The sequence below is a fragment of the Bacillus rossius genome, chromosome 12 (assembly GCF_032445375.1).
Source record: "Bacillus rossius redtenbacheri isolate Brsri chromosome 12, Brsri_v3, whole genome shotgun sequence".
NCBI classification, from domain to species: Eukaryota; Metazoa; Arthropoda; class Insecta; order Phasmatodea; family Bacillidae; genus Bacillus; species Bacillus rossius.
Window position 1 is genome coordinate 8,956,227 of NC_086339.1, and position 19,205 is coordinate 8,975,431.

At 43.4% G+C, this 19,205-nt stretch overlaps 1 protein-coding gene across 1 annotated transcript in view; it reads left to right on the plus strand.

Annotated features, from left to right (window-relative positions):
- LOC134537480 (lachesin-like) overlaps positions 1-15,894 on the plus strand; it is a 32,016-nt gene extending 16,122 nt beyond the window's left edge. Inside the window, exons 3-6 of the mRNA XM_063377955.1 lie at positions 1,566-1,822; positions 4,749-5,012; positions 6,225-6,364; positions 11,627-15,894. Coding sequence (XP_063234025.1) covers positions 1,566-1,822; positions 4,749-5,012; positions 6,225-6,364; positions 11,627-11,670 — 705 coding nt within the window. The 3' untranslated portion in view covers positions 11,671-15,894. The remainder of the gene's footprint in view (positions 1-1,565; positions 1,823-4,748; positions 5,013-6,224; positions 6,365-11,626) is intronic.
- The last annotated feature ends 3,311 nt before the right edge of the window (positions 15,895-19,205 follow it).

Below are 19,205 nucleotides of genomic sequence, written 5' to 3' on the forward strand. Positions count from 1 at the left end.
GCAGATAGCAGAAGTATAGGGGCAGCAGTAAGGGTCCTCTACCAGAGCGCGACTCTGAGGAGGCCGGTGTGCTCTGCCAGAGCGCGACTCTGAGGAGGCCGGTGTGCTCTGCCAGAGCGCGACTCTGAGGAGGCCGGTGTGCTCTGCCAGAGCGCGACTCTGAGGAGGCCGGTGTGCTCTGCCAGAGCGCGACTCTGAGGAGGCCGGTGTGCTCTGCCAGAGCGCGACTCTGAGGAGGCCGGTGTGCTCTGCCAGAGCGCGACTCTGAGGAGGCCGGTGTGCTCTGCCAGAGCGCGACTCTGAGGAGGCCGGTGTGCTCTGCCAGAGCGCGACTCTGAGGAGGCCGGTGTGCTCTGCCAGAGCGCGACTCTGAGGAGGCCGGTGTGCTCTGCCAGAGCGCGACTCTGAGGAGGCCGGTGTGCTCTGCCAGAGCGCGACTCTGAGGAGGCCGGTGTGCTCTGCCAGAGCGCGACTCTGAGGAGGCCGGTGTGCTCTGCCAGAGCGCGACTCTGAGGAGGCCGGTGTGCTCTGCCAGAGCGCGACTCTGAGGAGGCCGGTGTGCTCTGCCAGAGCGCGACTCTGAGGAGGCCGGTGTGCTCTGCCAGAGCGCGACTCTGAGGAGGCCGGTGTGCTCTGCCAGAGCGCGACTCTGAGGAGGCCGGTGTGCTCTGCCAGAGCGCGACTCTGAGGAGGCCGGTGTGCTCTGCCAGAGCGCGACTCTGAGGAGGCCGGTGTGCTCTGCCAGAGCGCGACTCTGAGGAGGCCGGTGTGCTCTGCCAGAGCGCGACTCTGAGGAGGCCGGTGTGCTCTGCCAGAGCGCGACTCTGAGGAGGCCGGTGTGCTCTGCCAGAGCGCGACTCTGAGGAGGCCGGTGTGCTCTGCCAGAGCGCGACTCTGAGGAGGCCGGTGTGCTCTGCCAGAGCGCGACTCTGAGGAGGCCGGTGTGCTCTGCCAGAGCGCGACTCTGAGGAGGCCGGTGTGCTCTGCCAGAGCGCGACTCTGAGGAGGCCGGTGTGCTCTGCCAGAGCGCGACTCTGAGGAGGCCGGTGTGCTCTGCCAGAGCGCGACTCTGAGGAGGCCGGTGTGCTCTGCCAGAGCGCGACTCTGAGGAGGCCGGTGTGCTCTGCCAGAGCGCGACTCTGAGGAGGCCGGTGTGCTCTGCCAGAGCGCGACTCTGAGGAGGCCGGTGTGCTCTGCCAGAGCGCGACTCTGAGGAGGCCGGTGTGCTCTGCCAGAGCGCGACTCTGAGGAGGCCGGTGTGCTCTGCCAGAGCGCGACTCTGAGGAGGAGGCCGGTGTGCTCTGCCAGAGCGCGACTCTGAGGAGGAGGCCGGTGTGCTCTGCCAGAGCGCGACTCTGAGGAGGAGGCCGGTGTGCTCTACCAGAGCGCGACTCTGAGGAGGAGGCCGGTGTGCTCTACCAGAGCGCGACTCTGAGGAGGAGGCCGGTGTGCTCTACCAGAGCGCGACTCTGAGGAGGAGGCCGGTGTGCTCTACCAGAGCGCGACTCTGAGGAGGCCGGTGTGCTCTACCAGAGCGCGGCTCTGAGGAAGTCGCATTGTTGCAGATAGAGGAGGTGCAGGAGACGGACGCGGGCTACTACGAGTGCCTGGTGCTGCTGGACTCGGCCACGCCCTTGGCCGCGGAGACGGAGCTGGTGGTGCGAGTGCCGCCCTTCATCCTGGACTCGTCGACGCGCTTCGCGGCGGCCGAGGAGGGCGGCTCCGTGCGGCTGCGCTGCCTCGCCAAGGGCTTCCCTCCGCCGCGGCTGGCCTGGCGTCGCAAGGACAGCTCTCCCCTGCAGGGCGGCAGGGCGCTGCACTGGTACACCCCCTTCCATCACTATATACATCACACACGTCTAATATCTAGAGACCTGAAAAATTCGCGGGTTCATTTCGTGTTATGCTAAAATTCCAATAATTATACCTTAGTGCTGCTTCTGTCATTGGTTCACTGTTAATCTGGAGGACTGATGGGCCAATTAGAGACCCTCACTCATATAAGTGTCGAATCACAGGCCACCCAGTCGAGACGACTCACAAAATCTGCAGCCAATGAACAGTTGACATTTGCCCTAGTGTGTAGAGGAATTTGGAGTCTATCCTGGAGGTCATTGAACCCGCGAATTTTTCCTGTCTCTACTAATATTTAGAGACCGGAAAAATTCGCGATTTCATTGACTTGTAGGATATACTCCATGATCCTCGTTGCACTCGGGAAAATTACATCTGCTCATTGGCTACTGACTCGTGACACCTGTTAACTGGGACGCTAGTGTTTCGATACTTATTTTGTTTAAAGTTTTTCATTGGCTGAGTATCATTCAGATTAACTGTGGCCCAACCACTGATGCATTAAAAAGGCAAACGATTTTGGATTCTAGACTATCACGAAATGAATCCGCGAATTTTTCAGGTCTCTATGTATAAGGCGTTATCGCATGAGTCATGGTTTTGCAATATTTTACAGGTGATTGATTAAAATTTATTTTGTGTGTATATTATCTTAAAAATAAATTCTTTTATTCGCACATTCATTATTTCTGTGATTATTGGTTGCCGCAAAGCAAATAAAACTCTAGCGTGTAAAATTAAGGTTTTAGACGTATGTGATTTTTCCCCGCTGACCCTAGATATATATTTCTTATCCAGTAAAAAGTGCATTTGCGGCAGTCATTAAATTTTTCGCCATATTAGCAGCTTTTTGTCGACTATCCTGTCAGCCACATTAAAAATTTTAAACCAATAAACATTTTTTTTCCAAAAAAAATTCTAACAATAAAAAAAAACACACACTGTAGAGAGAATTCAATTAACCATTTCACGTATTTGTTTCTTATTATCAGCCGTTTGTATATGTATCTATTAATATGAATTTATGACAATTCTTTTTATCATATAAATCAGAAATGATTCCCATTTGCACAATATTAAAATAAATTGACATTTTATAGAACATTTCTCGTATAATAAATGAAAGTGTTTGTAATATTTTCCATTTTTCAACGGGCTCCTTAGGCGCCTTATAATCTAAATGATTGTTTTTTAACGTATTTATAACGCTCGGCATTATTTGAAAGAATTCTACTTTAACTTTGGTGTCCGAGTTTGGTATTACAGGTGTATGAAGTAGCTTGGCTTCTGGGTTGTAGCCGCGTCCCTTTGGCGAATAATTCCACCGACTTTGTCGGTCGTCATTGCAGTCGCCATCATCAGTGAACAGTTACCTACTGAGCAAAGGTTTACTGCACCGTATGCGTACCGTAGCAAATGGCGCTACGGAAATACATTGAGAATCGTCAATCGATATATCGAACCACGTAGTAGGTACCGTTGCCTATACGAGATTCAACAACACTACTCATATGCAGTAACTTCGATAATTTCATAGAGAGAATATACCGCGGCGATATTTTATTTCTCTCGTATTGTTTGTAAAGTTGTTGACAATTGCTCCCTGATGACGGCGACTGCAATGTCGACCGATACGTCGGTGGAATTATTCGCTTAAAGGGACGCGGCTACAACCCAGAAGCCAAGCTACTTCGGACAACGGCCGTGAAACCCTGCGAACAGTATCACAAGTGTATGCTCGCGACGTGAGGAACACCGAGGTTAGCCGATGAGAGCAGGGGCGCAACAACTAAATTTTCAAGGGGGGGGGGGGCAATATATCTTTTTATAAAGAATCATCGATCCCCCCTATTGAAGCGGGTGGTCCGGGGGTCCTCCCCCGGGAAAATATGTATTTCAAGGTGGACAATGGTGCTATTTAAGCAGTTTCATTATCTAAAAATTGATTACACAGCTGGTGGAAATAACGAAATTATTTATCCGACTTTTACAGCACTTTCTTCGTCCCCATTTGCCCCCCACTTCAAGAATTCCAAGAAGTTCAAAAGTGGAGTTGCCGTAGGTGCTCACATACCGAGGAATACGTAAACTGCCAAAGAGAAGGAACCTGTACGATGAAGTCGAGCCATGTCTCCTTTAAAGTCTGATGGTAGAGGTTGGTCCCAATCAAGGCCTAACAGCCATAGGTTTTGAACAGGGGCGTACCCAGGGGGGGAGGGGGGTTAGGGGTTCAACCCCCCCCCCCCTTAGCACCAAATCTTTAATTAAATTTCTTATTCATCACTCAAACAAATTTCATATTAAAAATTATTTATATATATTATACACATACAAGTTAAACATGTCATTATTGTATGTTCCCAACTTCCCTCAATTCTTTAATTATGGAGGCTACTTTGTCAATGAGCGAATAGTTTCCTCCACGAACCGATGTCAACAACAGTCTTAGGTTATCAACCGATATGTTAGGATCTTCCCATAACGTATAATCAAACTGTTCTGATATCGTCATCTTTCTGGAATATTTTTACCATTACAATATTTAAATGTAAGTACCGAAAACTGCTAAACTAGCACTATTTAACACCTTAAAATCCAAATTTTCCCGGGGGAGCCAAGCTTTCATATGGGGTGGGGGGGGGGGGGAGGGCATGCTTCTTAACACCCCCCATACACAAATCCTGGCTACGCCACTGGTTTTGAAGGAGCATAGTTTTGCCTGGAAGACTACCCTTGCCCCCCCCCCCCCCCCCCCGTGTTGTTGCGCCCCTAGCTACAACCCAGAAGCCAAGCCTGCGGACAGTATTACCAGTGTGTGTTCGCGACGCGGGGAACGCCGAGGTTAGCCGCTGAGACGCTGAGAGGAGCGCGTGTGTGTGCGCATGCGCGCCCAGGGGCGGCGAGCTGCAGCTGAGCAACGTGAGCCGCGCGGACGCCGGCACCTACGAGTGCGTGGCGGACAACGGCGTGCGGCGCGCGGCGCGTCTGGCGGCGGCGGTGCAGGTGAGCGGCGTCCCTCGCGCCTGGACGCCCCGCCCCCGCCAGGGGCAGGCGCTCCGCCGCCGCGCGCACCTGCTGTGCCTGGCCGACGCCTTCCCGCCGCCCTCCGTGTCCTGGAGCCGCGGCGGCCGCCCCCTCGCCGACAGCGCGCGCTACAGGTGGGTGTCCCTGCCGCCCCCGACACTCCACCCCCAGTACTGCACTCTTTTTACAATGTTACTCAACCCTAAATACAGCGTATACTCATGGACAGAGACCGGAAAAATTCGCGCGTTCAATGACCTCCAGGATAGACTCCAATATCCTCTACACACTCGGACAAATGCCAACTGTTCATTGGCTGCTGACTTGTGAGTCGTCTCGACTGGGTGACCTGTGATTCGACACTTCTATGAGTGAGGGTCTCTAATTGGCCCTCAGTCCTCCAGATTAACAGTGAACCAATGACAGAAGCAGCGCTGAGGTATAATTATTTGAATTTTAGCATAACGCGAAATGAACCCGCGAATTTTTCAGGTCTCTACTTATGGTTACTATTTTATAAGTCCAGACTAAGCTTTATTTATAAAAATAGCCATTATGTTTTATATAGTTTGTAAAAAAAAATATAATAGTTAAACATTTAAGAATCAGCAGGGCTGGGCCCTAGGCCCTGGACCCAGAAGGTCCACCCGGCCCCCCCCCCCCCCCCCCTTGTGGGGGCCATGCTGCCGACCCGCGTCCCAGCCCGGGACACCCCTGCTCCCATCTTCTGCAGCCCCGTTCTGCTGCTCCCGCAACGTCACAAAATGGCAACCAATGAGATTGCATTTCGTATTTAATTGAAAACAAAAAAGAGAGCGTGTGTAACTTGGTACATGTGATAGAAGTGAAACTTTTTCGTTCAAGTGCTGAACATATTTTTTAGGATTTTGACAACTAAATAAAGTTTTTTTTTTCTCTGCCCCCTGAGATAATTAGTCGAGGAGCCAATTGATCGTGTCAATGCTGACAACGGCTACCAGTTCCGAATGGAAAGTCCAAAATTAAAAAAAAAAAACAACTTTAAAAGGCTATTTTAACAATGTTTGGTGTCTTGAATATGAATATCAACACCATGTTTTATATGATTTTCAAGAGTACTAAAATAAAATAAAAAGCTTACAATAAAATTATATACAAAATGTTTCAACAAAAAAAAATGAATGTACTCTAAAGATCATGCTATTTTTAGTTATCCCACAGTATTTAATATTTATGGGGGATTTGGGTATCTTTTATGGTGGTGGTGGGAGGAGAGAGAGGTTTGATCACCCCTTATCGCCCTTCCCATAGGACCTCCAATAGTATGCAGGGTGTCTGGTAGCGAGGGTTGCGTGTGTGCCGTACAGCGTGTCCCAGACTGCGGGCTACGGCGACGTGACGGCCAGCACACTGAGTGTGCTGCACCTAGAGCGCAGCCAGCTGGGACTGTACACGTGCACGGCTACCAACCGCGTGGGCTCGCACTCCGTCAACCTCACGCTCTTCGGTGAGTATACTCTCATCTCTCTCCTCTCGCATTTATATATACACAGAGAGAAGCAGCGGTATATTATCCTGCGTTACGTGGGCATTAAATTTTTCCTTTACTTTTTGAGAAACTTCATCAAGTACACCATGACTAGGGACAGGCATTTTTCACGAAAAGATCTGTACACTTATTAGACTGCAACAAGGTACACCCGCACCTGTGGTTTCTTCCTTGTGATTGGCGGCCTTATTTGACCGAGCCACTCAGGACGCGTTTAATTCCGCACTGAATCAATGTGATTGGTGTTGTTACAATCGATATGTAGCCTACCTGACAGAAACTCACCCAATCACGAAACACAGACGGTGCTAGAGTGTTTTAACTTTCATCTAGTCTCGAAATCTTTTCGCGAAATCTGCATGCCCCTAAGCATGACCGATATAAGTAGTACTCTTGTTCAAGTATTACTTCGTCAAGTGTAGGTTTATGAATTCATTGCTGGAATAAGTACTACTTGACGAATAAGCACTACTTAATAAAGAACTACTTGAAGAATAAGCACTACTTAATAAAGAACTACTTGAAGAATAAGCACTACTTAATAAAAACTACTTATCCTCCAAACAAGCCTTCGACTATGAATACCGCCCTTAGACTCCTCAAATCTTTAGACCTCCGGGGTTTTCTGTGTCCTTATACATTTTGAGGTATTTTTTTTTTGGGTATTCCATACCAACCAATAAACCGGCCCTCTTTCAAGCCCCGGGGCCCCCATGGGCGTGGGTAACTGATCACGTCGAGAGAGAGAGAGAGAGAGAGAGAGAGAATGTGTGTGTTTTTGGTCGTAATCGCGGAAATTAGATCTAAGAGAGACGAAAATTCCGCGGATACTTTTTCCGTCCTACAGGAGTAGACTGCAAAACATGTAACATTGCTTTGGTGACTGGCCACAATTGTTTAGACGCCTCCTTATACGAGTGATGGCCCGTTATCTGCCAGCTATCAGTAAGAGAGCCCGAATTAAGTTAACCCGTTTAAAGAATTTCGCAGTGAGAGATCAGCCAGTGGAAAAGCAATTGAGGGCGTGTACGATTCTCAGGACTTGAATTTCAGCCTATCGCCATACGAATCTGCGAAATTTCCGGGCCCCTAGATATAACTATAATTTTAAAAAAAGGGGGTGGGGGGTTTGTCTGTAAAGTCGGTTTACGGACGATAATATTACATGGTAACGTCATAAGAAAACATTGATGAAAAATTGCATACTTTTTAATTTCCGATTAGGTATTATTTACAGTTTTTTTTGCAAATTTAATTTAAATCATTTGTTTAAATATAATCACGAACAATTAGTTATAGAAATAAACTGAAATCAAATCAATGTCAATAACTTGTTATTTTGAAATGACAAAATTGGACAGATAAATCAATTTTTTTTTAATTGCGGCTTTTAAAAAGCCCGCCTTAACCTGTTTGATATTATAGAAGATTTTCTCGCACGGTGGTTGGCCGGTTCTTACACGCTCGGCTCAGGCGGAACGTGACAATGAGTCATGCTTTTTCGTTCTTGCAGCCGGCGTTCATCGATTTATAAGATGTTATCACGTCTATATATATATATATATATATATATATATATATATATATATATATATATACACACACACACATATATAAATTGGTTTTAAGGTAAGGTATTTACGAAGAACAAAAAGAAGATTTGGGGGAGGAGGAAGACTGATTGCGCAGAATTTAATTTTGGGGGATGGAGGGTTACAGTTTAAGATTTTCTAATTTATTTCGGAGCTTTGTAAGAGTGAAATGCATAGCAATGACTTGTACTTTGCTGCAATTGTCAGTTAAAAGTCGGAGTGTCGACAATGCAGAACCCAAAAAAACTGGGATCTCCCATAAGAAACCATGTTTAAAATGTTGATTGCGAGTTTAAATCAAGAATATTCGTTAGCTTAACATTTTAATCTTCGAGCAAGTGTCCTTCTATCAAATGTGATTTTTAAACAAGTAATTCTTTTTAATCGAAGTAAGATTTCAACTCTTAATTTTCCTGGTAGTGCAGCTTATCATTTTTTATTTTTTTTTTTAACCGGTTCGTTAGGTAGGTACATAAACTAAGAAAAATAAATTCATAGTTTTAAGCTGTAACCTTCATTAGCAGAGCGAGGCATTCTCTCTCACCACTTCATACTTAACTAACAAATGCGGTAAAATTTTTAGGCATTTTTACAGATTTTACATTTACCCAGCACCTAAACGAATGAACAAAAAAATAGTAATCTTGGAAAAAATTTCAATTATAGTGATAAGACCTTGGGTTGAAGTTCTGTGGTAGCAAGTCGCACTTCTGACTGTAACAAAATACTTGATTGGTTACTTTCTACTTCACCTCTTACTACTGGTGGACGTGTGGCATAAATATTGCACTCGTACAATAATAAAACTGTTCCTGGCACGTATGCAGACAGTAGTAGCTACTGCGCACGCGCCAGACTGGCGCGGAGGGAAACGAACCAACCTCCTGCTGCGACATGTTCGCCTGATACAAGAGCGGAGTGGCAGCGGTGTGTCGCCGCGAGCCACGTCACGTGACGGGTGTTCCGGAAATTGATTGACGTTCCTGGCCACACTACACCCCAGGGTTCGTCGTGTAAAAGTATGATGTACACCCGGTGACAAAAGAACGTGTTAAGCCCGGCTTCGAAAAGCGACCGCCGCCATTATCCGGCAATGCCCAAGTAGCAGAAAGTATCAGGCGCTTATAAGCAGGTGTGAAGCGGCTACCTCCTTGCTTGCTCAACCAACCTCAACCCTCTCATCCGACTTCTCGCCGAACCACCCCCTATCACCCCACATCCCAGACGCCCCCTCTTCACCACTGCCCACCTCCTCCTGGGTGATGCCGTCGACGAAGATGCAGCCGCCGATGCCAGAGGGGCCGACGGCTAACATCGGTGGCCCGCACCTCTTACGGTAATGCACTGCGGGACAAACCATCAACACCACTGCCCACCCCCACTTGTACCGCTGACCATATGACCCGGCCGCCAATCTTCAGGCCAGACCCGAGCCAAACGGGCCCGGCCTCACCTACAGCCCTTCATCCTCAGCACCACCAACCAACGATAGAACGCCAAGCAACACCACCAGCCCCCAAGGACTCTTTGTTGGAAGGGGCCCAGTGCCGCGTAATTATTTTTTGTAAATATGTTTGTATCGTATTACTGTTTATTGATGTCAAATGTTTCCTTCCATGTAAATACCTTGTAACCACTCTTTTTAAAATAAAGAGGCATTTTTTGGCGGGGCGGACCCCCTGGGGGGGTCCCCCATTTCTAAAAAAAAAAAAAAAAAAAAAAACAATGACTTTTCAAGACGTCAGAAATGCGTAAGAATCGCCTTTTAAAAGGGATTTTTTTTTTATGAAAACTTCTTTTGGCGCACCGCACACACATTTTTTTTGCAGGTAGTAAGTTAGGCAGATCCGTCACGCTCTGAGGTGAAAGGCTCGATCGGGTGAACTCGGGACCGCCGAGTGTACCCGAGCGAGAAAGATACAGTCAGCTGCTCTTCACTGTTGTGTCGCTGTGTTTACTATATTCAAGTAATACGTAATAATTGTCATTATTAATTTAATAGTTATTATTGGTATGTAATAATAATTTGGTTTACATTGTGAGGTTAGTGTATTAGTGGTTTATAGTGCTAATATTATACATTGAAAAAAACATTATAAACATTGATTGCGATTGGCAATGAAGTTTTCACTTCTGCCGTGCACACACACTATTTTTTTTTTTTTAATGCCTGACTCCGCATTCACCGGACAGTGTCACCCTGGACCCTCCTCGGCACTGGAAGCTGGATACGCCACTGGGCGCGACGTGGGCCTGGCTCGTCCTGTGTCAGTTGGGGATGGGGGGGGGGGGCAGGGGGGAGGGACCCTGACCGTCAGTCGCTCGCGCGGGGTTTTTGTCGGCCTCCGGAAGAACTGCGACGTCACTTCTCGAGATTGCCGATCTGTTCCGGAGGACGAGGCGCCGCGATTGGTGCGGGAGTTGGGGGGGGGGGGGGGGGGGTAAACACGTCACCCAGGCCAGGTTTATAAACCACGCGACAAACGCTACACGCAAAAAAAAAAAAAACGGAACGCAAGTATCACCCAATAATTTTCAACTCCTCGCGCTTCTGCTTTCGTTTCCACCTTCCGTATTCGAAATGAAGTCTTCTTGAACGGCCTTAAAAACGCAGGCATTATTGTACCTATGTAGGGAAACTATGTTCGTCGCATGCTCAAGAATCTGATATTTATGTTTATGCCGAAAACGGACAAACAAAAAAATGTAGTCCATTTACTAGCTTTAAAATATTAAAAAATGATTTGTGAGAAAAAAAAATTCTTTCTTCAGCATAGCCACAGCAACACACAGCAGGGTATTAAATTGAATGATGTGTTTTCTCTGTTAATCTTAAGTTCGCTATAATACTTTGAATTACTCAATTACTTTCCTATTAATTTCGTATCAGACAGCGTGGCCGGGTTTAGCTAGTGCAAGCGAAATAATTCACTGAAGGGACTGTTATTAAAAAAGTGTATATTTTGTGTTTATTTGTTTATTCTTATTACCCCCCCCCCCCCCCCCCCCCCCCGCAATTGGCGCCACTTACACCCTTGGTCACCGCTAGCCTCTCGCCTCGGACTGGCCATTCCACATATCACCACCCACCACCTAGCGTCTGATTGCGGAATCCCAGCTGCGTCCTAGTTGAGGCTACTTCACTATGTGCTTCTTTGCTTTCAACATCTCTGCTCTTTTTACTTCGTCATGATTAAAGTTCTGTTCTTGTTCTCATTGCGCATAAATGGTTATTTCATTTTCTTGTCATCACTATTAATTAAGGGAATAATCACGTGAATCTATCCCGCTATCTCTCTTGCAATCGTTTTATTTCGGTGAAATAGATATTTTCCCCACCAGATATTTACTGAACGTAATTACCGAGCTCTAAAAGGCCACGCAAGTTATCATGATTAAATAAATATCCGTTGAGAAAATTTTGAGACGAAACATAAAATACCAGGGGGAGCGATTGTAGTCATTTTACAAGAAAATACTTTAAAATGTCAGCAACGACAAGAAAATGAAATAATATACAGTCTGCGTAAGAGACTAAGCCTTTTAAATAAATGAAAATAAAATTTTAAAAAATTTGGCTGTGGCTACAACGGTGGTTTTCAATTTCATGTTCCTCGTTGGCCCGCAGAGACCGTGAACCCCACCTGTCCGCCATCTTGCGACCTGCGGTGACGTCACCCGGAGGCCTCGAGAGCGACCGGCAGTGGCGGCGTGCGAGTTGCGGAGTGAGGGGCGAGGAGCCAGCTGCTGTCTCGCGCGCCTGCAGCCCAGACCTCGCAGCTTCTGATTGGCTGGCGCCGCAGTAGTCTGTCATCCATGGGGAACCCATCATTTCCCCTTATAAACACATGCCCCTAGGAATTAGTTTACCATCGGCTAGTGGACATCTAGGGAAACGAGCGATTGTCCAATCACACACCAAGATGAAACAAACATACAGTTATTTAGTTGTTTGAAGGCCAGCCTGGTGGAAAAATATAACGAGAAATGATAAGTTTCCCATGGATAACAGATTAAAAGATAAACCTGGCTTAGACAGCGCTAGAATGCATGGCAGAACTATTCAAGTGAAGCATTCCGATCTGGTCATCAGGAAATTCGGCTACAGTAAGTAGTACAGTCTGTCAGAAACTCAAGCATACATACCCGTTATTTATGATTTTTAAAAATTGGTTTACGGACGATTGTTTAACGTGACGTCATAACAAAACATTGATGAAATGATTGCACACTTTTATGAATAATACTGAATCATTTTTATTTTAATAATAAAAGAATAAATAGTTGAAATTATACTAGTAATCAGATTTTTAAAATGCAAGAATAATAAACCTTTATTGCCGAAATTGTTGTTGTAATAAGCAATAAAAACCACATTAACTTTTATAAACAGTCGACGAAACAATTCACGTGTAGATAACTTGTAATTAATTATAAAAACTGGCGTTTAGCTATAAAGTTTAAACATATTTATGAACAAGTTTTCATATTAAAAAAAACTGTAATCAAATATATATCATCAATTATATGAATCACCATAATTTTTTAGTCAATTGTAACATAACCTATTATTACTGCACTCGCCGACAGCGTAACGGGACACCGCGTAACGGAACAATGAGCGTAACGGGACACTTTTTCGTGCGTGCAGCCGGCGTTCATCGATTTATAAGACGTTGTTCACGCCAGCTCAGCCGTCCCGCACAGTTATGACACCGCAAGTATTAGGCAGTCATGACAAGCAAGGAGGTAGGTAGCCGTCCCCATCTGCTTATAAGCGCCTAATATTTTCTGTTACTTGGGCATCGCCGGCTAATGGCGGCGGTCGCTTTTCGTCGCCGGGCTTAACACGCACTTTTGTTACAGGGTGTACATCATACTTTTACACGACGAACCGTAGGGTGCAGTGTGGCCAGGAACGTGAATTAATTTCCGGTACACCCGTCACGTGACGTGTCTCGCTGCGACACACCGCTGCCACTCCGCTCTTGTATCAGGCGAACATGTCGTGGCAGGAGGTTGGTTCGTTTCCCTCCGCGCCAGAGCGATATTCTGGTGCGTGCGCAGTAGCTACTGTCTGCATACGTGCAAGGAACAGTTTTATTATTGTACGAATGCAATATTTATGCCACACGTCCACCAGTAATAAGATGTGAAGTAGAAATTAACCAGTCAAGTATATTGTTAGAAGTGCAACTTGCTTACACAGAACTTCAACCCAAGGTCTTATCACTATAATGATTGAAAGTAAGCTAAAATAATTACTTCTTTACTGTACAGTTTTAAAGATTATTTAATGTAATTTTATTTAAAAATTTTGTTTTAGCCACTAAATTAAAAAAAAGGGGGTGTTGTCTGTAAAGTCGGTTTACGAATGATAATTTTAAGTGATAATGTCATTAGAAAACATTGATGAAAAATTGCATACTTTTCAAATATTTTTTACAGTTTTTACAAATTTTATTTAAATGATTTGTTTAAATACAATCACGAACAATTAGTTAAAAAGCCCGCCTTAACCTGTTTGATATTATAGAAGATTTTCTCGCACGGTGGTTGGCCGGTTCTTGCACGCTCGGCTCAGGCAGAACATGACAATGAGTCATGCTTTTTCGTGCGTGCAGCCGGCGTTTATCGATTTATACGACGTTATCACGTCAAAAAGAAAAAGTTGAAATTTGTGAGCAAACCTGTATTGGTAAGTTTTTAACTAACCTTTTTTTTATGTGTATGGAGTTAAGAGGCGCGCGTAGCTGAGGCATGTTAGTGTAACCTTTGAATATATATACTGTATAGAAGTCGCGAGTGGATAGGATTTACTCTACGTTTTTCAGGAGCGTATGATGAGCAGCTTGGGAACTTCACCGCTGCAGGGCGCTGCCGTAACGCCCTGTATCGTCTTATGTTGTTATTTACACGTTAGAGCGCAGCACTGTCGCCCGCTGTCATTCCCCGCACCCCCACCAATCATTCACTGCAGCTCAATGTCGTTCAACAGGAGGGGGAAGGGATGTTTGAAGAGTTCGACACTTGTCCGCTAGGGACCACCACAAGTCGATGCCCTAGAGATGGTGGCGATTGCGGCGGTGAATTAACCAACTACCACAAACCGTATTAGAAATTTTAACCTGGGCTGGCGACTTCTATACAGTATATATATTCAAAGGTGTAACTGACGCGAAATGTTCAGTGCAGTAGACTTAGAATGTTCTTGGAATGATATTGTTATGAATGTTTCAGCGGGAAAAAAAAATTATCCGAAATTACGCACACGAGTAGGACTTCAACTGAGCGGACTGCTAAGTGCCAAACACTCGTGCATGAAACTATGCGAGATGGTAGAATAGACAAAGTCAAATATACTAATGTATTAGTGTTTGATCTCAACGAGTATAATTTACGAAGGCTGGAGATCTCTGTTCATCTCTCACGAAAAAAAAAACCCATAATATAATATTGATTTTTTGGTAAGATAAATTAAGTAAATTGTTACATAGACGTCCTTAAAGTGATGCCAAATCACTTAATTACTATCATTATTACTTTAAATTTCATTGATGATTTGCAAAAAAGCCATATGAATTTGCCATATTTTTCTTGTGCGCTTGTTTAAAGGGTAGTAAGCTAGATACTAACTTTACTGATTGCTTTGTAAGGAACCCCCTCAAGTAGTCTTTTGAATAGATTCGTATAGGTTTTCACAACGTCGGGCAGTATATTTGCCAGACAGACGACTATGTTAGAGATAGAAACTAGTATTAGCGTTTGCGTGTATGCCTACTCTATGGGAGATAAATAAACTGGCATATGTCAACTCTTTTAAGACTGAAGATAAGCACCTAGTCTTTACAGATGAAAAAGTTACCACATATTTTTCTACCCAGGACTAAAGAACGGGCAAAGAAAAAAAAAGCAGGGACTGCTAATAATGGTAATAAACTCCAGCCTACGGAGAAAATAAAACACGAATAGTGATTCGTCAGGTATTCTGTTATGTCACTTTTGAACCTCGCTACCGCCATGTTGTTCCGCCCAAAACATAGCGGAAATGGTGCTTGATAATGTCTGATGATGGTTAGTAAGTATGAACCAAAATCTTCGTCGTTAAACAAGCCACTGTCATACAAAACTTTTTAACCACAATGCAAACACTACACGTTTTGTGCATGTTTTGGGCGTTTAACTAACATGGTGCAACAATGAACTGAAGGAATAAAAAAGAACGGTTTCACAGTTATTACAGCCTTCTTGCAGATCTGCGAGACCCCTCGCTTGTGGTGTGGCTTGGACCCACTTTGGTCAACTTACCTGCAGCTACGTCCACTGTATTTTCCCAAAGCTACTAATTATCACTTTAACGTAAGCTTAAGTTATAGTGCCATACCAAAATAGTGTTTTATTTCTTTGTCCGTTCTCGTATATGGGCGTTAACAATTGTTATTAGGTATAGTGGATGACAGAACAAAAAAATATGCCATCTTGGTTTCAACAGTTGTTTATTGTTATTATTGAAAATTCGCCTTGTTTAAGGCAGAGATCACACTCTCACACTAAGAGATTTTATGAGGCTATAAATAAGCGTACACAGTATTACTACAGCTTTAGTCATTAAAAAAAAAAAAAAAGAACTTAATACTAAATGCCAATGTTTTTATATGGGATAACTATTTGTAGCAGTTAGTCACTAACTTTAAATGCTCTATTCAGTTATTTACTATGCTTTAACGAAGACAAATATTCAATATTATAAAAATGTATGCCCTAAAAACTTTTGAAACCAAGACATTTTGCTTTTGAAATAATTTTCCCTAAACAAATGCAAGATGGTTGAGAACACATGTGTAGTTGTCAGTTCCTTGTATCATCTTTACTGTAAAATAAATTGTTTGGAATGGACGAGTATTTTTTTTTTCAATACTCGACCCAGGATTGGGGTAAGCCTTCATTTCACAGACGAGAGAGCCACGCCCGAAGTTTACATGATTTCACAGTATCTTTAATGTAGCTATCCTAACCAAATCAACCGTCCACAATGTTTTTAAGTATTTATAATGTAGCTAACCTAACCTAATTGACCATCAGTATCCTTTTATCAACACCGCCATATTTATTTACAATGAACAAAAAAAAACCGAAGATGCACGATCGGACGTTTGGCTCTCTCGTCTGTGAAAAGGATTCCCAGGAATGGTGCAATGCACCCATCGCCATGTTTGTTATACTTAGTTGTGAACCTCACATTGTGCGTGAATTCTTTGGTGAACATAGTGGGGATATGAAAACTTTTTTTACTGCGTGAGATACCACGTGGCCTACGTCTTCTACTGTTGGCCCATTTGTCAATGTTAGTGTCAGTAGTAATGGGAGTGTGTTTTTTTTTAATGCACGTGAACCTCAAACCTATAAAAAAAAATTCCTGCATTAACCACTACGCGTGATCCGCTATAGTGCGGCAATGTGGAGTTAGTTCATCGCCAGTCATTGCCAGGGGGAGAGAAGAAAGAAACCAAAAAAAAAAAATGTCCCGGAGCCCTGAACGCGAGGCTGATATCTTGTTGACTCTTCCGGCAAATTGGGCGCCGCGCGTAAAAACACTCCCTTTCCAAGAACGCGACCTGAAGTTGTGGGAAGAAAAAAAAAAAACTCTTCAAGATTCCTGAAACAGCGGAGAGGAACCGATGATATGCAAAACTCTCTCTCCCCCCCCCCACCACCCCATAACTCTTCCTTTTCCTTTCCGGCAACGTGATGCGCCCTCACAACCAATTTAACTTCTCCTTTTCAGCCCCCCTCCCCCTCCACTGGCACCCGCCGTCTACAGCCGCTCCGCTGCGAGGTCCATAAAAAAAAAGAGTAAGAAGGGTGAGAGGGGAATACTTTCTCATTCCCTCGCTGCTCTCGTTTTATTGCCACCACTCGGATTCGATTTCAAATCGAGGCGTTGGGAAGAGCCGGATGGTCCGTGAGTCAGTTAATTCGCTGGCTGGTAGCGGGAGAGGGGGGGGGGGGGGGGGTTATTGTGCACCCCCTACCCCCCCGCAACCACCAGAAACCGCCATTTCGAGGCTTCGTCAAGGGAAGAGGAGGGGGGAGGGGAATTCAATCCGAAAACTTCTCGAGATTAAGAACAGAAAAAAAAAAAAACACCGAGACGTGTTTCTTCAGGCTTCCGCAAGGAGCGTGCCGGACACGTGTTCTGGCGCGGAAAAGAGAAAAAGCTCTGCAGCAACATTTAACCAAGTTTCCAAGCAGGAATTTCGTCTATTTTCCAATGCTAACACTAACAATACCTACTTCATCAATAGTTGACATGATCACCAAGTATGAATTTTTTTTCCTAAAAAAATAAAAAAAAAAATATATATATATATATATATAATTAAATGCTTGACTCAATAATTATTGATATTATTTTGATGAAACTTTCTCTTTTTTTGATATATTACGCAGTCTCAGGTATAATGGTTTACATACCATTACCCAAGTCACATAAGGAAAAAAACCTTTCAACTTTAAATACTAATTTATTCAATTAGTTTCCTATCTTATAATTTATTTTAAATACTTAAACAGTAACTAAACCATTACATGAATACCATAATGAATATTATAAATTGCTAATTATCTTAAGGACAAAATAAATTTTTTTAAGTGACTATATTTTTCGCTTCTAGTGTACTTGCTCACGAACCACAAAGGCCTCGCTTGCTTGTTTAACTTCTCTTGCTGCTAGCAGTACAGGAGTCACTAGTGTTTTCTCAGTATGTAGTGAGTAGGGAAAACCTCTAGGAAAATCTTTCATCTGCTGGGGAAACAATTTGAGCCATGAAGTATTTATTTTTTTTTTTTAGCACACAAATACACACCACCATAAAAAATTTCATTTAAAACATTTTTTTTTCAAGAATTAAAATTAAAGAATTTATGTACTATACTTTACTACCATCACATTCACCATCATTATTAAACCAATTTTACTAGCCAAAATATTATTGAGACTGAACTACATTGGCGAAATGAACCTGGTATAAATGAGTGGATTTTTTATTTCATTCGCAAATTCTCTGTACTCATTGTAACTGGGTTTAGTCTTTGGTTTCATAAAACATACTCTGATGCATTCAGTCTTGTCTTGCTATTTATAGTGATTTTACTCTTAAAACTTTAATCTACCTGGGGTTTTGGTTTAAATTACTTTATTTTGAACAATTGGACTATAAGACTATAACACTATAAGGGATGACAGAAGTAAAGTTACATTTAAATATATGTTTTCAATGATGTAGTTATTTTCTATAAGACATCTTTTTTTACTAATGTTAACTATGTTACTGTACTAAAAATTTTCATAAAGTGACATCATTAATGTTTCCTTAAAACATTATGCAATGTAAAATGTAGTTAATTAAAAGAAAGAAAATTAGGCTAGTTGTCTTTACAAAATGAATTAATCTGTTATTAATTGTATTGTAGAGCAAAGTGAAGTCATGAAAACAGTCATGAAAATGTACTGTATATTACACAGATTACAATTTTTTATATTTTAATCAAAAAAATCGTATTTTAATCAAAAAACCCGATTTTAATCAAAAAATTGGTTTTTTTATTTTTTTTAAAAAAATCAGGATTTTTTCATACCCTGACTACAGGGCATGAAAACAGAATTCATACAGCATTACAGTCAGTCAGTGATAACTTACCTGCATCTGCCTAGAATGATTTCAGGTAGCACAAAAAGTGGATGAGAGCATACGCAGTTTCAATTTTAAGGCGTGGGACGAAGAACCTCTTTGCCTGTCATTTTCTTTCAAATTCTTTCCTTTTGATTTTTTTTTAGAATTTCTTAGGGCTTCGTAGGAGGAGGGGAAGGATATAACCCCCCCCCCCCCCCTCCCCAAGCAGGCTCAGTTTTCCGTGATTTCATGAAATCCTTCCTTTCTGCCGTAGGATTAGGCCAATTCCTTCACTAATGTGAGTCTGAACGACCTCTCTGTGAATGAATGAAAACTCAATGCAAGAAAAAATAATGTACAACTATAAACTGAAAGGAACACATACAAAATGAATTACAGTATTTATTTGTAGGTAAACATGTAATTTAAAGGCATTAAAATTGAAAAAAAAAAAAACCTGTTTAACTTTGCTAAACTTAATTTATTTCATAAAAAAATTGTGGTAATTTGCACTCATTTGGTTAAAATTAATAC